General features: G+C 37.6%; 1 protein-coding gene and 1 long non-coding RNA gene across 6 annotated transcripts in view; one reads left to right on the top strand and one right to left on the bottom strand.

Moving 5' to 3' along the window:
* The window catches only part of LOC146757842 (uncharacterized), a 249,532-nt gene that overhangs the window by 84,449 nt on the left and 138,617 nt on the right, over positions 1-26,466 (bottom strand). The gene's annotated exons all lie outside the window — the stretch shown is intronic.
* Positions 1-26,466, top strand: part of PREX1 (phosphatidylinositol-3,4,5-trisphosphate dependent Rac exchange factor 1) — a 135,148-nt gene that overhangs the window by 87,717 nt on the left and 20,965 nt on the right. For 2 of the 3 annotated variants that reach the window (XM_085520325.1, XM_085520324.1), the window contains exons 8-21: positions 2,955-3,070; positions 4,274-4,423; positions 7,345-7,492; positions 11,224-11,324; positions 12,294-12,397; positions 13,091-13,140; positions 14,481-14,556; positions 17,330-17,402; positions 18,725-18,867; positions 20,479-20,571; positions 24,293-24,441; positions 25,130-25,215; positions 25,477-25,613; positions 26,023-26,194. In XM_085520325.1, the coding sequence (XP_085376451.1) occupies positions 2,955-3,070; positions 4,274-4,423; positions 7,345-7,492; positions 11,224-11,324; positions 12,294-12,397; positions 13,091-13,140; positions 14,481-14,556; positions 17,330-17,402; positions 18,725-18,867; positions 20,479-20,571; positions 24,293-24,441; positions 25,130-25,215; positions 25,477-25,613; positions 26,023-26,194 (1,598 nt within the window). The remainder of the gene's footprint in view (positions 1-2,954; positions 3,071-4,273; positions 4,424-7,344; positions 7,493-11,223; positions 11,325-12,293; positions 12,398-13,090; positions 13,141-14,480; positions 14,557-17,329; positions 17,403-18,724; positions 18,868-20,478; positions 20,572-24,292; positions 24,442-25,129; positions 25,216-25,476; positions 25,614-26,022; positions 26,195-26,466) is intronic. The other variant, XM_085520326.1, reaches the window with a different exon arrangement.

Below are 26,466 nucleotides of genomic sequence, written 5' to 3'. Positions count from 1 at the left end.
TCTTATCCTAGTAGCAATTTTGGCATCATTTTACCTTATAAAACTCGAGCATTATTGACATCTACTGCTTATTTTTAAAATAGCACTGGCTCTGTGGATGGCATTTTTTTTTCTGTTGCCATTATACTGTAATTCAATTCTTAAGCTTTTTGTCTCCACATTCCTAGACTCATCCTGGTCTTTTCTGGATTTACCATCCATCTTCCACTGTTCAGATCTCCTGCAAATATCCTCCCTCTTCTTCAGTTTATACCTCTTTACTGGTGATGGCCAACCCAGTTAGATCTTATCAAAAACCAGAGCATTTAATCCAAGGAAAATACTTAATTTCAAATTTGGGGATTATTTTCAGTTTGTTTAATAGAAATTTTGGAACCATTAAACTGGGAAAAAAAAATAATCATGTCAATAATGTTCATATATTTTGTGTGAATAATGGTGAAACTATATAAAAAGCAATTTGTTAGACGAAATCTACTTTATAAATTATTAGAATGTAATATAAATACTTTAAAAAAAAAGAAAGGACACAAATCTTAAATAGCTTCTAATCTAATCTAACTGAAGCATTGTGACATTGTGGAAATGGAGCAGAATCACAGAATAGTTTGGTTTGGAAGGGACCTTTAAGATCATGCCTTTCCAACCCCCATGAGGGACACCTCCCTCTAGACCAGGCTGCTCACAGCCCCATCCAGCCTGGCCCTGAAGGCCTCCATGCAGGGGGCACCCACAGCCTCAGTGGGCAACTTGTAAGAAAACTGAAACGTTTTGGTTTGACATTTTACCAATTTGCAAAATCCACACTTGTGAAAAAGGCAGTTCAGAAATGGAAAACTTCTTATTAAAAGAAAAATCAACTTGATATGTAACCTTTTCCTCCTTCAGAGCTCTTAGAAGCTGTTTCACTATTTCTGTTTGTAGTCCAGGTTAGCGTAGTCCCTCCCGCTGCCCAGGCACATTTCCCGGAATGCAAAGATTTAGAAAACAAAATGTTCTACTGCCTTTTAAGCAACTCTGTTTTTTGTACAGGGATGTCACTGAGCTGCTCTGCAGTTTGGCGTAATTTTGGAGGAGGTTGCTGTAACACTTAGATTTTCCCAAAGGATCAATATTGTTTATCTTTGTCTAATAATATAGCTTGAACTGATGAAATGCCCAGAATCTGATTTCTATTAAAAAACTGAACATTTTATTAAGTCTACTGGGAATTGCCAAATGTGAAAGATAAATTTAGGGATTGTTACATGACTTAGTTTTGGATATTTCCCCTGTCTAGCTGCTATTTATAATTAGCCCAGGATGGAAATGCATTTATTTCCAGTTGTGCTGCCATGATCATTTGAGCAGTTGCTTGACAAACAACCAAGGTAGAACACAGGTTTGAAAGAAAAGCAAACAAAGCCTTCCCATGTCAGTTCCCAACTTGAAATTGAATTAGATGATTCTTATCACACTTGCACTTTGCGAATCTTGTAGAAGTCAGTGGAGTTTTCCTGGATCAAAATGTACAATCAGAATTCAGCCCTAATCTTCAGTAGATAATCAGAGCTGCAGCCATTTTAGTTTGGGCATCACCTTAATACTGGTAGTACAAATTAGAATTAGCTTTGTTGTGACCATTTTAAGATGTGTTTAGAATCAGAACTAGATTTGTCATTATAGATCTCAGACTACGATCTCAGCTTTTGCAGAAGCTTTGGGAAACCTGCCAAACTGATGACATAGATTTCTATTTTTTTATTTCTTTTTCAGAGCTGAGTATTGCTTTGTGTTCTTGGTGGTATCACAGATTGCTGCTTAAATTGATTCCTGATGTTAGGAACAATATGTTTCATGTGGGGAAGTGGGCTGAGTATTTAAAGGGTTTTATTAAGGCTGCTAGGACAGCTTTTCTTTTGACTCCAACAGACATATTTAGGAAATGATCTAATAGCTCCTAGATCTCAGGCTCTGTCAGGCTGATTAGATGTTAATTTATGGTCATTATCAAAGGTATATTTATCCCTAAAATTAGTTGTAAAAAGGAAAAGTTGTTTAAAATCCCGTTGTGTTTCTCATCATGCCACAGTTATCACAGATATTTCACTCTGACAAAAATTTCTCCCCAGCTGTTTTTTATTGCATTATTCTTTGAATTTTATGAACTCCTGGCAGTTTGCCACAGCAATCCCTTCACTGTACAGAGTTTGGACACTTGCCATCTCAAGCGGTGATCATTTGACCAGTCATGTTTTGGTTCATATAGCAGGGTTGTTCTTAGATATTAAAGCTCAGCAGGTGTTGGTTGTGTAGTTTTAAACCTATTCTAGACATAAAAATCAGAACATAAATAGTAATGAAAAGTGCTTTCCTGAAGTTTTTTTTATAAGATACTTCAACAGACACTGAAAAGCTTATGGATGAGGACATAAACTCTAGTGCAAAATTGCCACAGCAGCACTTTCATGAATGCCACATGCAGAGACACTTAAGACACAAGTGAAGGCCATGTGATGGCAGCTTTGTTTCACATTTTGTTGTACATTTGGAATGTTATACACCCACCACAATTTCTTCAAAACTGTAGGCCAGTTGAGGAGGCAAATATAACATTTTTGCAGGTAGGATTAAGGGTTATATTGAAAACTCATATTCAATTCAGTTACATCCTCAAGAATGTAAATCTTAAAGATACCCTGATCCCCATGTAATCATGCAAAATAAGCTCTTGCTGTACTGATGCTGTTACAAACTTATCTTTGTAGACTAATTGAGTACTTAAAACCTGAGAAGTGGCTGCATGCTACAGTGCACTAGACTTGATTCCTTTTTTAATAGTCACATCGCAGGTTAATTTTTGCTGTTTTCTGTGCCCATCAAATCCTCAAAAAGATGTGTGTTGTAATATATGTGATGTATATATGCAATAAACATCTTGCTTTGGTTGCTAACCATCTGAATCCTTATTACAGAGTTGCTGGGAAGAAACCATCTAAACGGACAAAATCAATCAATGGATCCCTTTATATCTTCAGGGGTCGAATAAATACAGAAGTCATGGAGGTGGAGAATGTGGAAGATGGAACGGGTAAGAGAAAACATACCATTTATTTTTTAAAACGGAGCAAGCCCAAATCTTGTGTGGGAAATTGTTACAAAAGTATTCACCCTACTCCTTCAATGAAATCTTTGATAAGCTGTGTAACATCTGATGTCTTCATTCTTAGGCCAGCTTTTAAAGTTGAAAGACTGGTCATGCTTTCAGACATGAGTTCTTCATTCTGAAGTGACCTTTTAAGAGGTTATGTATCTAGAAGCTTGTCTATTTTTTCTCCTAATCCAAGTTAATTTAGTAAAAGATACTTTATCTTTTTTCCATCCTTTCTTTTCTTAGATCTTAAGCCATTACAGCTATAACAACAGAACTTCTAGATCTTCTTTGCATTTAGAATACTACCAAATATTAGTCTTAGCATCAAGTCAGTAGCATGGAATGTGGCCATGATGAAACATGGGAAGGGCTGTTGTGTTACTGTTCTTTTGTCCTGACACAAGCTGAAAGAATGGATGGGGTTCTGACTTCACCCACAAAGGCTGCACCAGCTCCTGCTACTGTTGTAATAAGTTAGGCATTAGCATTCTTTTCTTTCAGTAGGTGACATTTAAAGAGATTCCATGTTCTGTGGGCAAAAATCCTTACAATCAACAGCCTACTGTGCTCCAAGGAAGTTCAGAACAAAAAATCTGAACAAGTTCTGTAGACTTTTTCACCAGTGCCTTTCCACTTAGGATATTTTAGCTCTTCTGAGGTGAAATTACAAACTATCACCATAGGACTGAATCTATAGAGAAAATGGCTTTGTGGGCAAAGAGTCGTGGCAAGAAATATGAAAATGCTGGTCTACTTTGAATGGAACTTCAGCCATCAGTGTACTCAGTGTGGATTTTCTCTGGCCTGGCTCTAGACACAAAAAAAACTGCCAGGGTACTTCCAAATGTGAGGTTCCACTCCCCTCGAGTCACGGGGATGCTTGATCACAACCCCTTCCCATGTAAAAGGTGCTTATTCAAGGACAGGGTATTCAAGATGAGCAGCCTAGCCATAGATACTTCTTTAATACTTATATGAACCGTTAGTAAGACTGATGCATGAGGAACACCTCCAAAAATGAAGAACACCTTCAAAAATGAAGCTCTCCAAATAAGAATATTTTAATAAAGGTGTCACACGCTGATCTAATTAAAGAAGGCCTTCTATTCACTGTGTGCACTGTGCTTTGGGCTTTTACAGCAGATTACCACAGCAACGGCTACACAGTGACAAATGGCTGGAAGATACACAACACGGCCAAAAACAAGTGGTTTGTCTGCATGGCCAAGACTGCGGAGGACAAACAGAAATGGCTGGATGCTATAATCAAGGAAAGAGAGCAGAGAGAGAGTAAGTGGATAATGTATTTGTTTTTAACAAATAGGATGAATTTGTGTAAAAAGGAGAAGATAATATGCATGTATAAATCTTTCTGAGAGAAAGAGAAGATTGCAGCTTCTCCTCCATGCTTAGAGACTTAAAATCTGTCCTTAATGAAAAAGAAACTCAAGATTGAAAACATACATTTCTGAATATTGTGAGATTACTTGTTTCATGGGTTTGTGTCATTAATATTTATCAACATTTTTCATTTACAGGAAGGTCAGATTCTATCACAAGTTCAATGAAAGCAGAGAATCTAAATCCTTTAATGTCCTTTCCAATCCAAACTTTTGTTCTTTTCTGTTAGAATATTTTGCAGCAGGACAACACCTAATCTGCTGGACATAATGCACATTGCAGTGTTACTGTACTATATGAATGTGAAACATTTCTGAAATACCTTATCATGTATAAGCCCCACTGCAGTTTTTTTTCTGATAGTAAGGATATTACCTTCCAAATGTAGATCAGGCACAGTGTGAATTCAGAAAAGCTCTCTGGGGTTAACAGAAATAATCAGTTTTATTTTTTATGGAAAAGAAGAATTCTAACATTCAGAGCTGATGATGTGTATTCATTGACTAGTTCTGCATGTTTTAAATGAAATACTTCTCTTGGCTTTTAGTTTTTCCCTCAGAGTGCTAAATCATATCTCTAAAAAATCCGGTGAGTCTTCATTTCAGAGTGAGTTATTGCTTTATGAGGTCACCAGTGCTCTGCAGAATTTCCTATGCATCAAGTAAAATGTGTGAGGAGACAGATTGATAAGAAGTAAAAAAGACTGAACTAGAAAAACCAATCACATACTAGCAGGGCTTTAAGAATAAGGAAGGAAACTCAGATATCAGGAAGGGAAAAAAGAATAACTCCTTAATAACAACTTTTTCATTTTTTTCCATGCAATGTTGGGTACTCTTGAGTGTTTTTTTTTCTGATGCTTTTTGTCACAGTTTTATGACCTGGCAGTTGATGACAGGAGCTCAGGATAAGTGTGGATATTCTGGCAGCCATTCCAGACTATATTGGAAAATCTCCTTTGTATTAAAGTAATTGTAAAACCACAGAACTATCTGTGCTTAGATTAGAAAGATTGGTGAGGTTCCTGATTCTCTACGATGAGTTGGGTGGAATGTGCATTCCAGTTTGCCATTTACATCAGAGCCTGGGGAATTCAGTGATGTAAGACCAGCATGAAACATGTGCTATTAGACAGGCTGTTTTTTATCACAAGTTCATGTTGCAAATTAGCCTCAGTTACATGTGTCAGCATTTGCATTGGGTTGGATCACATTACTGGACAAAGAGAATGGAAGAATAATGACAATAAACCAGGGGATTTGCAGAGCCAAAACCTTTAGCTAAATATCAGACACATGAAAGAAACACTATATTTAAAAGACAAAACTAAGCACAAGACCAGTTTCTGGAACACGTGCATCCAGCCTCTTAAATAAATGCATTAAACATTTTTGAAAATCTAGGAAGCATCTCCAGTGTGACACAAATGAATTTTCATTCACTATTTTGTTAAATTCATAAAGGAAGAGAATGTACACTCAGTTAGGGTAAAATATTCCTAAAAAATGTATAGTTTTATTTTCTAACCTTATGCTGAACACTTAAATTCTGCTCAGTGTCAATCTCTGTAAAGGTCAGGCAAATATATCAAACACCCATTCAGCTCTCAGACTAATCTTAGAGTTCTCCAAGCCCGGGGCTCTTGTTTGGACTCCAGAATTCTCTAGATTTGGGGGTGGATTTTTGCTGCCCCTATTGAGAAGTATCATGTTTGTGATTCAGAAACAGAATTAGCAGACATTAGTTCTGAGTCCTGCTTCCTGCTCTGTCGATTACTATTCAGTAACCTTCTTAGTGCACTTAGAGTTTGGTGTTTTCAACACTGCGCACATCAGGCAATTATTTTATTTTATTTTTTTGAGAGATACAGGAAAGAGGAGTTGGGAAAAAAGGGCAGAATAAGCACAGCAACATTTGGAGCACTTGTCTGAAAAGCACGAGGCCTGGATCTACGTACTTCCCACTGAAATTTTTTCTCATGTGCTGTCCTAAAGCAATCTGCCCTTTATTTCTAGGTGAAACACATTTTCCAAGCTTGTTTGACAAGTCTATAAAGATGAGTGTCAGAAAACACCAGTTATCACAGTTGTTGCAACACAGAAACCTGTTCTTTTCAGAGATATTTTCCCTCACTGTAGCAATTTTCAGGCTATCAAGTGCTATGAGGAAATTCATACAAAGCGGAAGTGAGATTTTCCCTATATCCAATATATATCATTTCTTAAAACATTCAACATTTCTTTCATTCTCTGGATAATGTGATTTTCAGGCTGAATTTTAGCCCAGCGATATTGATAAATAGGCAAATTAAGCAAAGATGAGAAAATAATGTTCCCATCTACCTTTAACTTACTTAAGGATGTGAATTTAATATCAGCAGTTTTGTATTTTTGGCTTCAAGTAACAGAACACTCAAAAATGATCTACTCTGCCAAGCATTCAGCTGTATTGAACAAGTCTTATGATGGCAGATATTTCAGGGTGTAAAGGTGAAGTTGCCGCAGTTTCTGGGGATTTTTTCTCTCTCTTTATTTGGAGCTTTGCCACATTCTGTAAACTGTTCTACTTTTTGTGCTGTGATGGATCCGTAAGTTTAAAGCTATTTTAAAAGACAAGAAAGAAAAGATGTGAACCTGTCCCAGGTGCTACTCTCATAAAAGACCGCTCTTTGCTCAAGTCAATAAGTGGTTCACTTTCCCCTTAATCTGGAAAACAAGTGTCTACCACTTCGTTTGGCCTCTGCTTTTAACTTTGTAGAAACACTTTACCTGATGATTTGCATCTGAAGGAATTCCTGCTTTGTATTCCAGGTTTGAAACTGGGAATGGAGAGGGATGCGTATGTCATGATTGCAGAGAAAGGAGAGAAGCTGTACCAAATGATGATGAGCAAGAAAGTGAACCTTATCAAAGACAGGAGGAGAAAATTAAGTACTGTTCCCAAGTGCTTTCTTGGCAAGTAAGTAGTATTTGAATAAAAAAGGCACTTTCATGATAATTAAAAGAATGAACTGTGGATTTTCTGATGATGGCACTGTAAGGGCAGATCAGATGCGCTTTGACAGAGCTTGATTGAAAAGGGAGCAAAACCCTTAATTTCTGTTTTGTGCCATACACAAGCTATACAGTGACAGCTCATTCTATTGTATAGTAGTAACACATAACAGCTGCTTCAAATTGGCCAAAGGAATAAGAAAGAACACCTGAACTCCCACAAGCACGGGGCTTTTAGTGGCATAACCTGTATCCTCTTTTGTATACAAGTAGATGCAGACCAGATCATGTTTAAATTTAGCAGAATCAACCCCATTTCAGAAACAAATGTCCAGTTTGACAGTGCAACTGACACAAATAAAATTCATCAAGAAACCTGATGTGTTTGTTAGGAGAGATTTATTGTCTGGAAAATATCCCTCTTTCATTCAGGCTAAGTATTACAAAATAATCTTAAGTATGTCATGTATGAGGTATTGGAAGAGAGACCCTGCGAGTGACTGAGATCAGAGATCAGAAATGGCAGCACTGGGGCTGTTGTAGGGAAGTATCCTGTATGGCACAGAGAGATGCATCAGTTGACCTGAGAAGACTTTTCTGCCTCAGCTGTTTATGATTGAAATAATCAGCTGTGCAAGGAAAAAAATTCCGAGTGGCTGATTATCCATGAATTTCCCTCCCTGTGGTCTCTGTAATAGCATTCTCTAGGCATTATTACTTGTGTACAGGGTGTGGAAATGATGTACTGTCTTTCTGCCTGATAGAAGGCAGTGTAGTAACATAAACTGATGATAATTTTACCATCAAAACATCTTGGCTTCTGGAGAACCCTTCTCTTTATTCTTTTCTTCTCCTTCAGTTATCTTTCAAATTGAAATGTCTAAGCTGAGACTTGGAGGCACGATCTAGCATTTCCCATTTTCCACATAACAAGACTTCCCAGATCAGAAGTAATATATAAATAATATTATATATAAATATATATATATACAAATCTGTTGTGCATTTCCTGTTTTTTTTTCATAGTCTCAGCTCCTACATTTCTTTTACAATGTTTGTTCTGTTCTGGACAACTCACTTGAGTGCAACTCAATCAGTGTAATCCAGTCATGACTTGCAGACGTTTCATATCATTCCAGGGGCTTCCCCTGAGCAATTTGTTTTGGCTGTGATCTATTTATTTTTTTCAGCTATTCCTGCCTAAGAACTAAGAACTAACACTAAGAACTGTGCTGAGATGTACTTAGTGGTTTTCTGGTAAATGCAGTTGAGAGTAGCAGTACGACTGCAGGAGCAGTTTTTCTCTTGGCCTTTGGATATTAGAGATAATATCTAATAATACAAGAAATAAAATGTGGTTGGGGAAAAAAAAGAGTATGAAGTACTACTAATAACTTCAGAAATACCACATGCATTTACTTATGAAGCTGTTTATTATGCTGGAGCATAAATCTGTTCTCCTCACCACACTTCAGGTGTGCTGGTGTTCAGGCATGCAAATACAATCTGCACGCTGACTGTCGGTGCCAATATGTGTAAATTTTATGCAAGCTGTGCTTCATTTCAGCACTGCATTAAACTGATTGCAAACCACTTGAACTGTGCTGTACATGCAATAGAGAGGATGTGTTAACCTCAGGAGAGTCCAGACATATCTGATAATATTGCATAAACCTGGCTGGACTGGATTTTCCTATGTGTTTCTTGTAGGTATTTCTTGAGTCAAAATCCAGCTATTCTCAGTCCCCTAATTTCAGAGATATAACTAGGAGATGGTATCCTAGCTAGCATGCCAAATGAAAACTCAGCAGGGCGGCGCTGGGCAGTGGGGATGCTCTCATTTATACTGAGAGCTACTTAGAATGAGATGGGGAAACAAATTGAGTTTTTGCCACGAATTTTTTGAATGGATGCCTTTAGCAAGTCTCTCATATCCCAGAGAAAAACAAGAGCCCTCTTGGAATATTTCTGGGTCATGCACTTTTCCGTGTTTATAAAATTTTCAGGTAAATGATTATTGATTCTGCTTATGAAACAAATGCCACGGAAGTCTTAAAATGGCTTTTAAGAAAGCTATCCCATAGTGATGAAACTTCAGAGCATTGAGAATAGTATCCATTTGTTTTGCTTTTTCAGCTATCCATTTCAAACTTTAAGATGACTGCCTTACATTTAGAATCCCAGTGAACTCCAGGGACACGGTTCCAAATGAAACGTGTAGGAAAGCTAAGAGATCAGCAATGTTCTGCTTCAGTTTTGGGCAGTGGTTTAAGTGCTACAAACTGTCATGGATCCATTGTGCTTGATGGAAAATATATAGCAACCTGGGCATCTGCCCTGGGTGCTTAATGTGATTACTGTCACAGGCCAGTACATCTGGCAATCCAGAGAGTATGCTTTGTATTCCCAGTAATTGATGCGGAGGATTCTTCTTTCTTCTCTTCCCTTCCCTTATGAGATACAGAGCCTGACTCAGCTTTACAGTAGTCTGACTTTTAGGAGTTTTACTAAAGTCTACTGTTTTCCATGGGATGCCCTTGATGTAGTTGGACAGACTGTCCTGCTTTTTCTACATTATGAAGTTACAGAGTAGGACCTCAGCAAACTCAAGTTTTTGTTACTGAAATTGTTGTTGTTACTGTAAAGACAAAATGTAAACACTACCTACAACTAAGATGATTCAGCTCTGATAAACATGAAGAGACTAAAAATGCTTCATTTAGAGCCCACAGTTGGAGGCATGGATGCTGATTTTGATGAGCAGAAACCCTCTGCACATGGGCAAGCACCCAAGTGGTTTATTGAACTTAGATTTCCCATATGTTGTTCTACATTTATATGTTCCTTTTACTATTATATTTTTAATTTAACATATTTCTAGCTTAATTACTAATTAACCTGGGAAAGTCAGGTCCCCTTGGGCTTTGGCAGGACTTGCAATATCCGTTTTTCTGTACTTAACTGTTTCTAATTGAGTAATATCCTACCTATCCATTTCTGGCCTTTATTCTGCCCATATGGGCAGCTCTGCCACTCACCAGAGAGAGGTTTTATTTCATGCTGTGTATGCAGACAGACTTAGCACTTCTTGTCTGTAAATTAGAAGCACCTTTTATGTACCTCCAAGGCACCAACTTTAGTGAATGACCTTAATTTAAACTGTTAGGGGGGGTTGTACTATTCTACACTCAAATTCAGTGAGTTTGAATCTTGTCCTAAGTCCTACTGTGATTTCATTGAAAGCCAACACAATTACATGATTAAGGGAGAAAAAAAAAGCTGAGCCAGAGAAGAAAGGTGAGCATATATAATTAAATCAGACAGTGAACACAGTTTGGAGAGATAGCTTGGATGGAGTTGCTGTTTTCTGTGCAACTTTTTGTTTCTAAGGTCATCGTGGCATAATAAAGTGAGAATCTGCAGCAGTCAGACTGTGCTAGGTCTTATTCCCTTTCGTGTGGGATAACCTAAGGGGAGTGTTGGGAAAAATCACGAATAGGAGATCTGGATCTTCTGCAGACTCTTATTCCAGAAATGTATGAAAATAAGCCAAACAGAAGTATCGCTCTTCACAACAATTTTCACATTTGCTTTAAGGACGTGTTGCCTGCGGTTGACTGATGACTTGCAGAGACCTGTGTCTGCTTATATTCAGAGAGAAGAAGATAACTGTTTTGGTTCTGTTTGCCTTTTCAGTGAGTTTGTATCGTGGCTCACAGACATTGGGGAGATAAGCAAACCTGAGGAAGGGGTCAACCTGGGACAGGCGCTATTGGAAAATGGAATTATTCATCATGGTAAGTGTTCTGTGCCATAAAGAGGTGCCAGATTTCAGTAATGCCTTGTGAATGAGGGTGGACAATTGACTGTGGCTGTTCACATGATGTTCAAATGCTCTCCTGCATCATACCCAGCAAATCCTCAGTGGTCAGTGCCTTTTAGGATTAATGGGAGCAGGCAAATCTAAATCATGAAAACAAAATGTGTATAGCTGCACTGTCAGTGAGACTTGCTATTCATGACGACTGCTTACCCTGCCATAATTTCATACTCTGACCCTTTCAGCACCATTCTTTTTGTCTGAACACACATTTATAGCACAGAGGAAACAGTGCTGATACATGCATTGCATCTCTCGCTGAAATACACCAAAGAAGATGCATCTGATTTGGATTTAATGTTACCTCTGTTTAGAGTTCCTAGCTGTTACTGTCTCTAACGGCAGTTACTGCTGGACATTAGAAGGTATTTGCTATGCTTGATTTCATTAAGGAAATGTCCCTTGAAATTTTGATGAATCACTAGAGAAGAACATTTTTCATTATGTGCCCCTTAACACAGCAAGAACTTAAAAACTAAGCATCATAATTAAGCAGTTGCCCCTACTCTATATTATACAGTATCTTTTATCTTTTGTTGTCACTTGGCGTAACATTACTGTCAGGTGAAAACTGCTGATCTTTCAGCCTGCCTGCAAAGCAGGGTCAGAGAAGACTGCTAAGTGGCATAGTGCTGATCTCCATTTCCTTTGTGTTTCTGTTTATTCTGTGGTTTGTTTTTTACATTTCCAGTGTCTTACATAAGCTGAATATGCAAAAGGAAGAAATTTTGGTTTTAGAAAGTTGCTTTTTTTGGTGGAGCTATTCAGAAACGCACAAAAGCATCTGTATGTAAACAAGACATCTTAATTATAGAAGGACCAGCTAGCCTATGAACAACATTGTGGGGGGAAAATATTGATTTTAATTATCATACTGACGTTTTAGTTTCAGATAAGCACCAGTTTAAGAATGAGCAGGTGATGTACAGATTTCGCTATGATGATGGAACGTATAAGCCAAGAAGTGAGTTGGAAGACATCGTGTCCAAGGTTTGTGTTACAGTTCTTACTTGAAAACTGGTGATTTGCATAAAAGCCCTCAAAAGAGTTTCCTCTGCCTCTGAATGTCAGGGTCACGTTGTGTCAGAGATCCCTAATACTGTTTACCTTCATTCTATTCAGTTAACTGTAATAATGTCAAAGGAGTCATTCACTCCAGGGAGTGGAAACAGAGGTTAGCCATAAATAACAATGAAGTTGTCACCGCAATCAAGACTGCTGATTAAAATTCTACTATATTGTAACAAAAGGTCTTAAGAGAAAATAGTACACCACAATGCAAAATGTCTGTTGAAAATCTGAGCAGTATGATTCAGGGAGACAGAAGCCATCAATATTTAACTGCATTTCCTGATAAATATATGTCAAATGACTTATGATGACCCATATCTGCCCATAAGCCTTTTAGTACATTTCTTCTTATGGAAATTAGATCATGAGCTAATTGGGAAGGAAGATTAATGAAGAATGAATTGGAATGGAGTTGGTTTTTGGGTTCTGAATGCTAGGAAAGAAGAAAGAATTGTTTGTCAGAGGATAAGGAATTTGTTTTGGAAAACAGTTAATCAGTAGATAGTTCTAGCTGAGCAGGGACATCAGAGTCCAGGTTTCTCTAGCTCCAGCTAGCCAGAATTTTATTTGTAAAAGAAAAAATGGGAATAACATCTATCTTTCTCTCTTCAGGGTGTTAGACTCTACTGCCGACTACACTGCCTCTATACTCCAGTGGTAAAGTAAGTTCAACCTCATGATTCTATTGAAATCTTTCTTGGGATAAACTAGAATAAGCATTTTTGTTGCTCTTTTATCAATATGCTATTTATATAATAGAATCTCAGCTGGAGAATCTTCTTATATCAGGATTAATTTGTGTTAGTAATGGCATGTGTCTGAACTGTCTATGACTGGTACAAAATTGCAAAATCTCTGAAGTTTTAGAATCTGTCTGGGTAGAATTAACATTTTCAGAGTGTTCAGGATTTCCTACTGATCCTTCCTTTTATCTCCATGTTAGAAAACTGAGTTTCCTGGGCTCTTATCTTTCCATGTCTTCTATTCATGTCTTTTTGCTTCAGACAATCCTAACGTTTCAGTAGCTGGTTTTTATCTATGAGCTAGCAGTTAGTTGTGCAAACCCCTTTTTACTTTTTGATCTACCTTTTGACCACTGCTTAAGTTGGCATGTTCAGAGTGCTGATCCCTGCAATCCTGTTAGCAGGGTGGGAAAGATCTACTTACTGTGTTGCAATATTCCTTATAGAAAAATAGGCAAATGACTTAGCACAGTTAGTGCACGAATCAAGAGGAGCTGGAGGAATCAAAGTTCATAATTCAATTATTTTGGAATATGATTTTGCTTAGCTCTTTCCCCAGCAACTTGGGAGTTTCTACGTAGCCTTTTATCTTTATGATTTTCTTTAAGTAAAGTCTAGGGTGGTATCTGTATGAAAATGTGGGGAGTTGCCACTCACAGTCTGGAAACCCGAACTCATTGGTACTGAGTATTTTCATGGTTTCCTTTATTGTTCTGACATTTCAAAAGCATATTTTCTCAAGATAAGATTGTATGGACAGAAAACTGCCTGGAAAACTCCCATAGTTTTGTGCTGGGTTTAGCACATTGCAGGAAGACAACGTGAAAAATGTGTGTAAGCACTATGAGGAAAGTTTTTGTTCTGAGAGTATATTTCTGGAAATGCCGCCATGTTGTTTGTTTGCTTTTATTGTTTTTTTCCAAAGTTCTGAGAACCCCATTTCTGAGTTTACTCACCACGCATTCTATTTTTCTGTTGCATTTACTTATAAAAGGAAATTGATTGTATTTTTATCTGTAGGTGATTAGTAAAAGGAAAAGTTGAGTGGGATGAATTTCAGATGGTGGTTCGATATTATATTTTTAGAGAAAAAGGAAATATAAAATTATGTGGTACTGATGAAGAGGTTGATTTGACACAAAGACTTAAGACTTTCCTTGAGCTGCCATTACAGATACAAAAGGACTGTGAAATGGTCACAGCCGCCATGAAAGTTTCCTTCCTTAGTTATGCCTGATTCTCGGAACTCTCTTTTTTAGAGACCGTGACTATCACCTAAAGACCTACAAATCAGTAATACCTGCAAGTAAGCTGGTGGATTGGCTTATCGCACAGGTAAGGATTTTTTAAGACATTGTTGCCTTTGACAAGTAGCTTAATTTTTCAGTTCCATTTGAAAGTAAATAAAACACATTTCTCAGAGGGCATTTCAACATAACTGAATATATTCAATTTCTTTGAACTTACACTCATTTCCTTTCTTTTTTTTTTTTTTTTTTTTTTTCATTGCTTGTGTGGTAAAACTTGTTATTTGGCAGCATAAAGAAGAAGGTCTTGAATTAGCCCTAGGAGTGGTGAACTGGTTGTTATTTGCAGATCTTTTCTGTTTCTTGTGATTTCTTTCCTGAAGACATTCAATGTAATGTTCATCTCTTATAATTTAGGATTAGTGTGGTACAAATGAAGAATGAATCTACAGCTTTATAGCACAATCTGCTCCATTGTCTTTAGAAACTGGAGTTGCCCAATCCAATACTTACCTTGTAATTACAGAGAAAAGCCTATAGGTTGAGGAACTTAAAATTTAGCTTTCAGAGTCTAAAGCAGTCTAAGGGGAGAGTATGTCCCCTTGCTCACTGCCATGGAGTCTGCTGCATGCTCTGGTTTTGTCTTAAATAGTGGGTCTGATTTACGACCACATCAAGTCCTGTACTGCCAAAATGGCACAGAAGGCAGCTAGTTTAAGTTAGAGTCAAACATCTGACTATGAGGGATGTTGTCTGTCAGAGATGTTTCCTGCAATTGCAGTTGACATCCTTCTATATTAACAAGATCACTATAATTTAAGGATGTTCTGTGCTAAATAACTACATGAGAATAGAGTGGTTGATCACTTTCCTATTAAAAGCATGGAGGAGAGCAAGCATGTTTGTACTGAAATAGTTCTATCAGTTACATTTAACAGTCTTCATGGAAAGCTGAGGGAATAAATCTAGCTTTGGCCAAAGAACAGAGTTGTGATCAGGCTAATCTGGCTGTTACAATAACTAATCAGTACTACAGACAGTAGAAAGACCCAAAAGTCAGTGTAAAAGATCACCTCACACTCTGGGACAAGGTTGCTCATTTCCTTCCCCATTTTTTATTTTTTTTTTTCCTTTCTGGTGTGCTAGTGTGCTATTAGTTCTCAATTTACTGAACTTTTAGATTAAGATTGAAACAGTCCATACTAAAGCCTGAACCAGAGATACAGAATTCTGTGTAATCTGCGTTATGTACAAATGTCCATGCATACACACACATTGATACAAGGATGAGGGAAATTTTTCTGTGTTATATTAAAAGGGAACATTGTTAAATATTAAATCACTGTCTAAAGCTTAGCTGAATTCCAGTCTTTATAGCTAAATCAGTTTTTGTTTCTACATTCTTACAAACACTAGTCTTCAAGAAGAGATGCTTGGAGTTTTTCATACCTGACTGAATTATTTTCAATTGCTATAGTGGCTAACAATAGATTTTAGTGAGAGTTATTGAATGCTCAGCTTTTTGCAGATCAGTGTGTTTATTGAACTGCTCAAATATCAACGTGTCAGATTAACGTTAGGCATCTGTTCTTGAAAATACTGGTGATGGTGTCTGATTTGATAATTGCCTGTTAGTTTCTCTAATTAGAGTATGCTGCTTTGCTAGGAGAGTGTTTTGAGGTCAAGCATCGGGAATAACCTGACATAGTACGAGCTGCATATGTTTTATGGCCTTCCTACACACATTTTGTTGCCTAAAACAAAAACAGATTCTAAAGGTTAAAAAAATAACAGTAGGAGTCTCTTATCTTCCAGTTTATTTACAGTTGAAAGAATAAATTAGATTTTTAAGTCCCAGCCTCTGTAAAGTAAACTACCCATTTATTCCATAAATTACTGTAGAGTAAGCCATGAGAACTGTCACATGGCAGGCTGTTAAAAATGAGGAAAGACAGAGACTGAAATTAATTTATAATAAGAATTAGATTTCAGATGTACTGAAGTCCTTTGCTTGCCTCTCCTTGTGTGATTACATAATCCTGCAGTTCATCCAGAGCTGCTCCAGTCTTTTTCTTGCCTATGCAATAGTATTTACTTCTTGATCTGCAAATGCCATGGCTTTTTCTTGCTCTCATAAGGTCCTTAAACAAGAGCCAGTAATGCAACTGACTGAAAGAACTGATAGTGTATTTAAGTACTACCTGTACACCATAGTATTTCTCTGCCAGTATTTGCCTGACAAACAGCTACTGCTCCACTTAATGAGGAGGTGAAACCTGCAAAATTTAACGTTGTTTTTTTCAAAGTAAATTTGTAAGTCACCTTTGGTACCTATTTTGAAATACTACACTCAAGGCTTCAGGTATGAGCAGCTGAATCCTTTGTTTGTCAGGCTGCTGTGTAAGGACATAGAGCGCTGCTGCAGTTATAACCAGCCCGACCTTTGGAGTTTGCATGCAATGCGCTTTGTTTTTTTTTTCCCTTGTGTTCTGAGTATAGATAAGATCTCCCAACCTCTTTGTCTAAGAACGAGTTCTATTGTCTGTGCCTAATGGGTCCTGAAGTCTGACACTATAATTGAAATAAGAAGTCTTTACTTTGAGATAATGTTATACCCTTTGTAGGTTAAACAGTTATGTTCCAGACTCCTGGTCTTTGTCCTACTAATTCCTGTCAGAGGGAAAAGATGCACACATATGAATTAATGCTATTTGGGCAAGGCGGGGTAGCTATATTAATTGCTTGCTATTGTTCCCTACCAAGAGCATTTGCTAATTTAACAGAGCCACAAGCGATGGGGAGGGGAGATAATTTAGTTTAGGAAGTTGTCTGAGGTGTAACATTTATTCTCTTGTTTCTAGGGAGACTGTCAGACTCGTGAGGAAGCTGTTGCACTGGGTGTTGGACTCTGCAATAATGGTTTCATGCATCATGGTAATGCACCAGTATCCCTCCCCACAGCCAGTTAAAGGAGCTCTTCATTCTAGCTGACAGTGTTTGCAAATCCCTTTTCTATATACTGTACCATATATACTGACATGCAAACAACTCCTGGCATCACAGAAGGTCCATCTTAAAACAACCTTTGAGCTTAACAGAAAATGTCTGAGCTGATTACTCTCCCAAGTAAATCCCTTTGATATTGGTTATGGTGAACACTGCAGTGTTGGACAAGCTAGAGGGGGAATATATTTTGCTGTATCTCTTTCAGAGTCATCAGGTCAATGCATAAACTAAGTACTAAACTGAAATGTCACTCAAGAAATGTCCAGTACAAAGTAAAATTGCCTAATTCCTGCAGCTTGGACAAAAAATGTAATCCTTGAAGCTGAAGCTCTGAAGGTCCCAAATCTGAAGTACTAAACTGCCAAGTTAGGCATCAGCCATCCTCAGTGCTGCTGCTGTTGAACTGAGGAAGTAAAGAAACCACAGCTGTATTGGTATCAGATTGCAAAGTCCTCAGAGTATAATAATAACGCTGTTGCATTTGTCCAATAAATTATCCAGCTTAAGTCATAAATAACAATTTCTGACTTTGAGAGCAGAATATTTTAAGTAATTAATAAAAAAATTTGTGCAGTGTTTGACAAGGATGTAAGAATAATTGATTTTCATTGAAGAATTTGATCTCTTTTGAGTCCATGTTAACATTTGGCATTTACAGCATAGTTTGGCAAGGAGTTCCTCAGCAAAATGTACATGAATGAAGAAGTAGATTCTCAAGGTCAAAACTGTCACTTCTTCCTATTATTTTGTGGCCTTCAGGGTCTCATACTTGAAAATATGTTGAAGAACTCTATCATGCCTTCCAGAATTTTGTAAATCTCCTTTCAAATCATTTCTATTGAAAAGTCTTAGTCTGTTTAGCCATCACTCTTACTTTCAAACAGATATTTTATCACTCTTTCTTCCTTGTATGGTTTTACTGTATCCTTTTTGATATGGCACAGAAGCACAAGATATTGAGTAGCATCTTTCTTCCAAGAGGATCATTTGCATTTTGTATGAAATATATTTGCCAGGGAAGTCAAACACAAGATGATGAACTACAATGCACTGCAAAGAAAAGTATGCCCCTAAAATACTGTAATAGCTTAAAAATACAGAGCTGAATCGTTGACTGATGGGGATGCATCTGGACTTTGGTCTGTAAAGACAGGGGAAATATTTAGGATTTCCTTTTTTTTTTTGTTGTTGCTTCTGTGTTTCTTTCTCTGTGTAAATGCTTGTATGTGTTTCATATATATTGTTTCCAGTCCTGGAGAAAAGTGAATTTAAGGATGAATCCTTATATTTCCGCTTTTATGCTGATGAAGAGATGGAAGGCACCAGTTCCAAGAGCAAACAGTTACGTAATGACTTTAAGCTTGTGGAAAACATCCTGGGAAAGGGTCTTCTGGTAAGAAATATGTTAATGCAAACTTTCATTTTTGTATGAAATTGGTACTGTTTTATGCTAGAGAATGAGAAGGAAAATAGTGATAGAGTAGAATGAAAATTGGAATTACAGGAAGTGAGCTGGGACCTGGGTATTGTCTTAATAGCCCTGGAGTCTGCTAAGCATGGGCCACAGTGTTAGTGTGGTGGAGCAGAAATCAGTGGGCATTATCTTAGGAGTGATCTGTCATAAAATGTAAACACAATTTAAGCACCTTTATATAGACAGTAGATTCAGATAGGAGTTAAGAGACTGATCAAAACACAAATGTTTCAAGACATCAAGTGATGTAAATATGTCCTGCATTGCCAAATCAAATATCAATCTTGTTTACAGAAAACAGTTTCAAGAAAATATTATTCATTATGTTAATTCTTTTGCAATACTGTTGTTATCTCCATACTCCCCACCTCACTAAATGCCCTTACAGTCCTTATTGTGTTTGGATTATTCTAATGCTGCTTTGCACTTGGTAGTTGGATTGTGCATGCTCTCTGTTTTGAGAACCTTGTTTACTACCAGTGGCTTCAGTCCCATCTTTTTCTCCCTTTGAACAACAGCAGAATGCAGGAGCAGGAAAAAGCTTGAGTCAGAAACTACAAAAAACAGAATTGTTGGAAAAGATCCAGAGGTCCATTACATGGGAAAATTTTCCCTGTGGTTCACATGAACTTTACTGTCTCACTGTTGCCTTGGGAGACCAATCTGTGTTTGTCTCAATGGCAAGAAGTAATATTTAAAGCACCATGGCACCTCAGAATTGTTCCTCTATGCATCCTGTGCTGGAGACTGGAGTGTCAGACCAATATGATTATTCTCCAGGAGAAATGCTGGATAAAAGGAAGCAGTTAAAAGGTGTTACACTTTGGGCGCTTTTTCTGCTGTGATTCGCAAAGCACTCAGCAATCAGTTTCAGACTGAATGATGTGAACTGTCATTGTTCAGGTATTTTTAGTTTTCTTCCTCATCAAAACATGACAGAAAAAAAGAGATTGACTGGTATCTTCCACTTTTTCCCATTAGTTCAAGGTTATCTGTTCAACAGAAAGTTCCAAAACCGAGCAACAGTATGTTAGCCCTGAAATGAGAGATTTAAAGTTGCTTGATTCTGTTTTCTGTTAATGTAATGATCATTTATTAGGATTCACTAAAGGAACAGAACAAACTGAAGCATCTTAAGCAAAATGCATCCCCCAAGCCCACCATAGGATATTTAATGGTGTTTCTTCAGTGCTGTTTTTTGAGGCATGCTTTTAATCCACGAAATCCTTGTTGGTTAGTGAGACAAATCCTACCCATTCATCTAAGTTTGCTCTATCATAGGAGAGCCTGAAAACAGAAAACAGCTGAAGCTTAGGAAAGGGCTAGAATTTAAAACCAAAAGCAACTGGGAAATGAAGCACCCATTTTTAGTGGGAGATTGATTAACCATTGGAACAAACTCTCAAGGGGCCGGAATACTTTCTTTACTTCTTAAAGACTGCAGATCACAACTGGATAACTGCCAAGGAATTCTACTTTAGGACACTAAGGGGATCAATGCAGAAATAATAGTGGTTTTTTTTATTTAAGATTTTACCTGAGGAGGATGACTATGGATTTGACATAGAAGAAAAGAACAAAGCAATTGTGGTGAAGTCAGTTCGAAGAGGGTCTTCTGCAGAGGTAAGGCCTGATAATTATAAATACTTTGGTTTCCCTAGCTAATGATGTTAGGCCCCATCCAGCCTGGTACTGAATGCCTCCAGGGATGGGGCATCCATAACTTCTCTGGGCAACCTGTTCTAGCACCTCACCAACCTCTGAGTGAGAAATTTCTTCCTAACATCTAGCCTAAGTCTCCCCTCTTTTAACTTAATGCCATTCCCCTTTGTACTGCCATTATCTGTGCAAAAAGTTAATGTTTTTAGAGAACCCTACTGAATGTATTTACTGTGTTTCTTTGAGGCACACAGCAGTCCAAATGTCATACAGTCTCAGAATTTTGTAATAATTTGCTTATCCATGCTAAACTCTATAACAGATACCACATCATGATCTTCCATTTACTGAAACAAGGTGCAGACAGATGGATAGTCTACATTTTCAATGCTACCTACATGCCTTTTTTTACATCTATAAAGATAAGAGACTAAATCACTTATCATGGAACTGTGTGGCAGTGCACACTGGCAGTATTTCCAATTAATAGTCCAGGACAAGTATTACGGGATTTGAATGTCTACGTTCATTTGTTGATCCCGTCTTTAGGCTGCAGGTAGGCCAGGATGACTGACCGGATACAAACAGCTGACTTTAGTATGCTGATTTAAGCAAGTAGGGAATGTCAAACAGGAAGGAATTTTGAGCTGAAGCTTAATAATGACCTTTCTTCCCTCTTTTTTTTTTTTTTTAAGTTTAATAATTAAATAATCTCAGTATTGCTGATTCTTATTTGTTTTGTGGTCACCAGAGAAACTGATTCCATCCTTAAAATCAACATAGGTTGGCCAAAAATGTTATTAATTTAAACCTTCACTGTAAACCATTGCCTGATAGATAATCCTGCTGTCCTTGCTTTGGCAAGCTGCCTGTGGAATATCCTTCAAATCTGCTTGTGTTTTAAAACAACAGAAGCACACAATTTTCTAAGGAATCTTTCTCTTTATCTTCCAAGACAAATTATTTGTGACCAGAAGCCCATCTTTTCAACCTCAATATAAAATACTGCTCAAGAAAAGAACTAAATGTGCATGTCTCTGAATTGGAGGCTCATTCTGGAAAGACCTCAAGTCCAACAGCAATGTATTTAATTACGATCTTGGGCTTTTTAATGGCTTTGTGATACCAGAAGGATATCCAGCATGTAATTCTGTGTGGCTCGGCAGCTGTAGGCCATTTACAGACCATATGCCTGCTGTCATACTCTACAGGGACAAAAATTAAGACATACAGCTTCGCTTCACAGTGCCCACCACAGCACATTACATTCATTAGCACTGTCAGACTTTAGAGCAGACTACAATTCCAGATTCACCAACTGAAATATGAACAAATCTATAGCTTGCATGGATTTATTAAAGATCGGTACATTCTTTTCAGTTTGGCATTTTGATCTCCCAGTACGCCAGGATCAAAACTGATGCACAGGCTGTGCTGGCACACAGCACTGAACTTCATGCGTGTGCCACAAGTGGCTTTTCGCTCTTAGATGTGGCACATCCCATGCCTATCACAAAATTATGTGTCTTCAGAAATACATTCTATAACCAGTCAGCATCTCCTCAGTTTGGACCTTACCTTCTTCCCTAAGCCAGCTCACTTGTAGGTTAGTTGTAGCTGGACTTATTCCCCAACTTTTAATCTTGGAGCTGGTTTATGAATTCTGTTCTATCAGAAGGAAACAACAGTAAGAAAAATTATCCTTTTGGGAGGTGTAGTTGCTTTCTTACTGTGAACAGTCAAGTGATGAGCAGATGTCTGGTGTTTGAACAGCGTGTGTTCGAAGAGCAGCCACTTGGCCAGTGGCCATGCAGATGAACTGCAAAGAGCAAGCTGCTGGTGTGTGGGAAAATACAGTGGCCTGGATCCAGGCAGCTGCATTGAGTTGTCATGAAGAGCATCCATTATCCATAAAGTGCAAGTGCTGTGACGTTGCAGGTTTCTACTCTTAGGCAGGTTTCATTCTGTTTTTAGCCTGGTTAGTTAAATCCCAATAGAGTAACAGATATTTAGATGAAAGTTACTAGTTTGTAGAGATTCATATGGGGCTGTGTACCTCAGACATTCATGGATTTTCTATGATTATGCATGCAGGTAGGTTTCCCATATGCTGAAGCAGTAAGTTAGTAATATAAAGAGGTCACCCACTGCTAGAATGATGGCAGATATGCAAAGATTTTAGTTAGCTGCACATACATTGAGTGTATAAGCTACTCTGAGACAATCAGACCTAAGCCATAATGACTTTAGAAATGTGAATAGCAATTATTACTTTATTGTAAACACACCAGTGTAAGTAAATGGTTGGATCTGATGATCTTAGGGTCTTTTCCAAGCTAAACGACTCTATGATTCTAAATGCAAATAGCATTAACATTTCCTCTGAATAATAAACTAAACTTTACAGAATTCTATTGAAAGCTAAAATCCATATCTACTGCTATTTATACATATTAGCAGTTTTGTAGAGCATTGTGTACAAAAATGGAAAAATGTTAAATCTGGGTATGCAAAAAGATGTTATGAACTGTAGAAAGCTCAGCAATAAACCAAAGAGAGCACTTTGTAGTTTCTCCCATTAATAGCATTGGTTTTGGGAAAAAGAAAAAAAAAGTACAGGAATGTGTAGAGATAAATGGATCTCTGATATATTTAAGGAAAGCCAAGCCATGTGTAGGCATAGTCAGGTTTTTCCAGTTGTATGCTTCCAGATTTGTATTTTTTCAGAGTTACATATTTAGGAGATTCATGGAGTACTGTTTAACTTCCCTTCTCCCAGTCAAGGCATTTGCCAATGGATTCCAGGCAGAACAGGGAACAGCCTTGTCGCATTTAGAAGCAAGCCCAACTGCTGGACTCAAAAGCAATGGGAAACAATACTAACCCATAAAGTTTAATAGGTAAAGGAGTAAATATGAATTAATATTTATTCACATGTTTTTTACTGCACTAAAAGGAAGTCTGATATTTCCTTGATGTCCTAACACCCAGTGTTACTTAAGTGCTACTATTCACATTTGAACTGATACAGATCACAGAAAGGTTTTTGTTTAGAGTACGTTTAGGGTTGTTGTCCAGCAGGCAGAATAGGGGATCTGGATTCTATTACTGAATCTGTCTCTGACTAAAGTTAGATGAAAAAGTTAGGAAGTAAAATTAAATCATTGTGTCTTTTTAGGCTGATGAAGAGCAAGTACTTCAGTTGAAGCACAAGCAGGATTATACTGCCACTTAAAAATAGGTTATGTTTACTAATGGTATCAGGTGTAGATTGTTTTTGCATAGCAAGGGACCAAAAACTTCTTGTTCTTGTTCCCCTGTGCCCAACCTGTGGGCTGGAGGAAATCACACTTCTCTATCACTGGGTAACACAGCCTCATGTCTTCTAATAAAAACAAACAAACAAAAAAACCCAGAACAATAAAACATGGCAGAAAAGTACAAAGTAAGATATATGTGTGATGTCGTTTGTTGGTGAAATCTCTTTGGTTTTTTTTTATAAATGCAGATGACTTTTTAGGATGAATTGGAAAGGATTTGATGAACCATTACAATATATACAGTTTTTTGTAAACCTAGGAACTGCCAATAGCCATCAAACCTCTCTAAACATAGCTTGGAGCCTGAAGTTTCAGAGATACTGCCAGTGATCCAAAGTCTTCTATGGTGTTGGTTTCATTTGCAGATGGCTGGCCTGCAGGCAGGAAGGAAAATCTATTCCATCAATGAGGACTTAGTCTTCCTACGCCCGTTTACAGAAGTGGAAACCATTTTAAACCAGTCCTTCTGCTCACGAAGGCCACTTAGGCTTCTGGTAGCCGTCAAATCAAAAGAGTAAGTGCTAAGCAGGGGGTTATTTTTCGATTATTAAATATTTTTTATACAGTTTGTAGAGAGAACTGTGTAAACTCTTTCCAGTAAGAAGCTGTTCAACACAAAAACAGGGAAATGACAGAAACCATGATGGTACAAAAGTCATAGATCTAGTGATGAACCCTCTAAAAATGAGTTGGGATATATGTTCTGTATATAGGAGTTAACCTTTGGCCTGTTTGTGCACAATTAAAACCCTGACTCATAAGGACTGTCATTTTGTCTCAGCTGTAGAACATCTCAAACTCTAATACATCTTCAAGCAGAAGTAATTTCCACCCTGTTGAAGCTTGCTGTACTTTTGGATGACTAACTCCATCAGTTTTTTCAGTCCATTATGGTATTTTATTACGAGGGTTAATTCTGTTAATATCTTTGACATTGTTAAATTTTGTAACCCCTTAATCTGCCATGGAATTGAACCCTCTCAGTTATCACTTGATGCTGGATTCTAGTCTATTTATTTTTGTTGCAAAGATTCTCAGCTGCTGTGAGTCAGTATGGCTGCACCCAAGCTTTTCCTGGAAATGGAAATAAATATGGATATGAACACCATAGAAAGTTTCTGCTACTTAGAAGTTAATAAATTTGAAAGTGTCAAATTTTAATTAACAATTAAAGCTTTCTTCTCCTCTTGATCTACCTGCAGGATCATTAAAATCCCAGATTGTCCTGAAGCACTTTGCTTTCAGATACGGGGAGCAGCACCACCATATGTTCATGCAGTAGGAAGGGGTAAGTAAGAAGACTGTGGTATAATTAAGGTGTGAGTTTCTTTTTCTCCCAGCACTACAGAAATTGTGAAGGACAGAAACATAGTGTTTGTCTCATACAACTAAATTCTCTTCAAATAAGGACTTAGCAAACACTTGACAGCAGTCAGCTGTTTTTGCTTCTTGCTCTTCTTTAACAGAAACCCTTTCCAACCTTTTCAATTTTCTCTTCCACAGTCGGTCGGCTTTTCTGTCTTAACTTCCCTGATGTTGCTTTTATCAGGTTCTGAGGCTGCAGCTGTAGGCCTTCATCCAGGACAATGCATTTTGAAAGTCAATGGGAGCAATGCATCACATGGAAATTATATGGATGTTCTGGAGCACTTTACAGCATACAGGACCAAACAACAGGAAGTGCTGGTATGAATACAAAACCTCAAAGTGCATTAATTCCTCCTGTTCTTCTGTGTTTTTAAACTCTCTAAATGTTCATAAGAGCAACTTGCACAAGTCCCTTTTAACTTACTCCTAGTGTAACTAAGGGAGCTGCTTACAGTAAATCCCAGTTGTGTATAGTTGCAAGAACATATACCAACAGCATGTGTCAGCTCATGCACTGCTAAATATTACTAGCTGCTTACTAAGACTAGATGTGCACCCAGATACCGATCTTCATTTTCCAGTGTCTGAAATTCAGAGGAATACTGGGATAATGTTAATATTTCAGCCAGTGTAGAAGATAAAAATAAATTGGCTGCTGGATTTACCTTTGTAGTCCAACCCTATGGACATCGGGCACTTTTTTACTGGGGTCATAATTTCTTGAAAGGGATTGTACCAGTGGGTGTACAGAACACATGAAGATGCTGAGGAGGACAGAGTTCAGCAAGCAGCATCCAGTGCATATCTGAATGGCAGTCATGCAGGGGCCAACAAAGAAGACTCTTCACTGACAGGAGATGAAGATTTGGATCCACTCCAAAATATCCACCAGGAATCAGGTAAAGATTTTAATGGGGGAAGGAAACCTAGGGAAGATTTAGGGGCTTAGAGGAGGAAAAGTGCAGTAGAAATGTAAACTGTAATGATTATTCCAGCATATCTCTTGTGCTAGTAAAGCTTTCTAATAAAATGAGGTCTGTCAGAAGAAGTGCTCTTATGTTGTAGTTTATTTAGTAGAATAAAAGAAGAGATACACATAGAAATAATATCTCTGCAACTCTCTGAAGTTGCGTGCTCTTTCCTGAACAGAAAATATGATTTTAGGATCACT

Source organism: Coturnix japonica, chromosome 19, assembly GCF_054131305.1.
Source record: "Coturnix japonica strain WE chromosome 19, WE-NBRP24, whole genome shotgun sequence".
In the NCBI taxonomy this organism is placed as follows: domain Eukaryota; kingdom Metazoa; phylum Chordata; class Aves; order Galliformes; family Phasianidae; genus Coturnix; species Coturnix japonica.
This window is presented reverse-complemented; position numbering and strand designations above follow the sequence as displayed.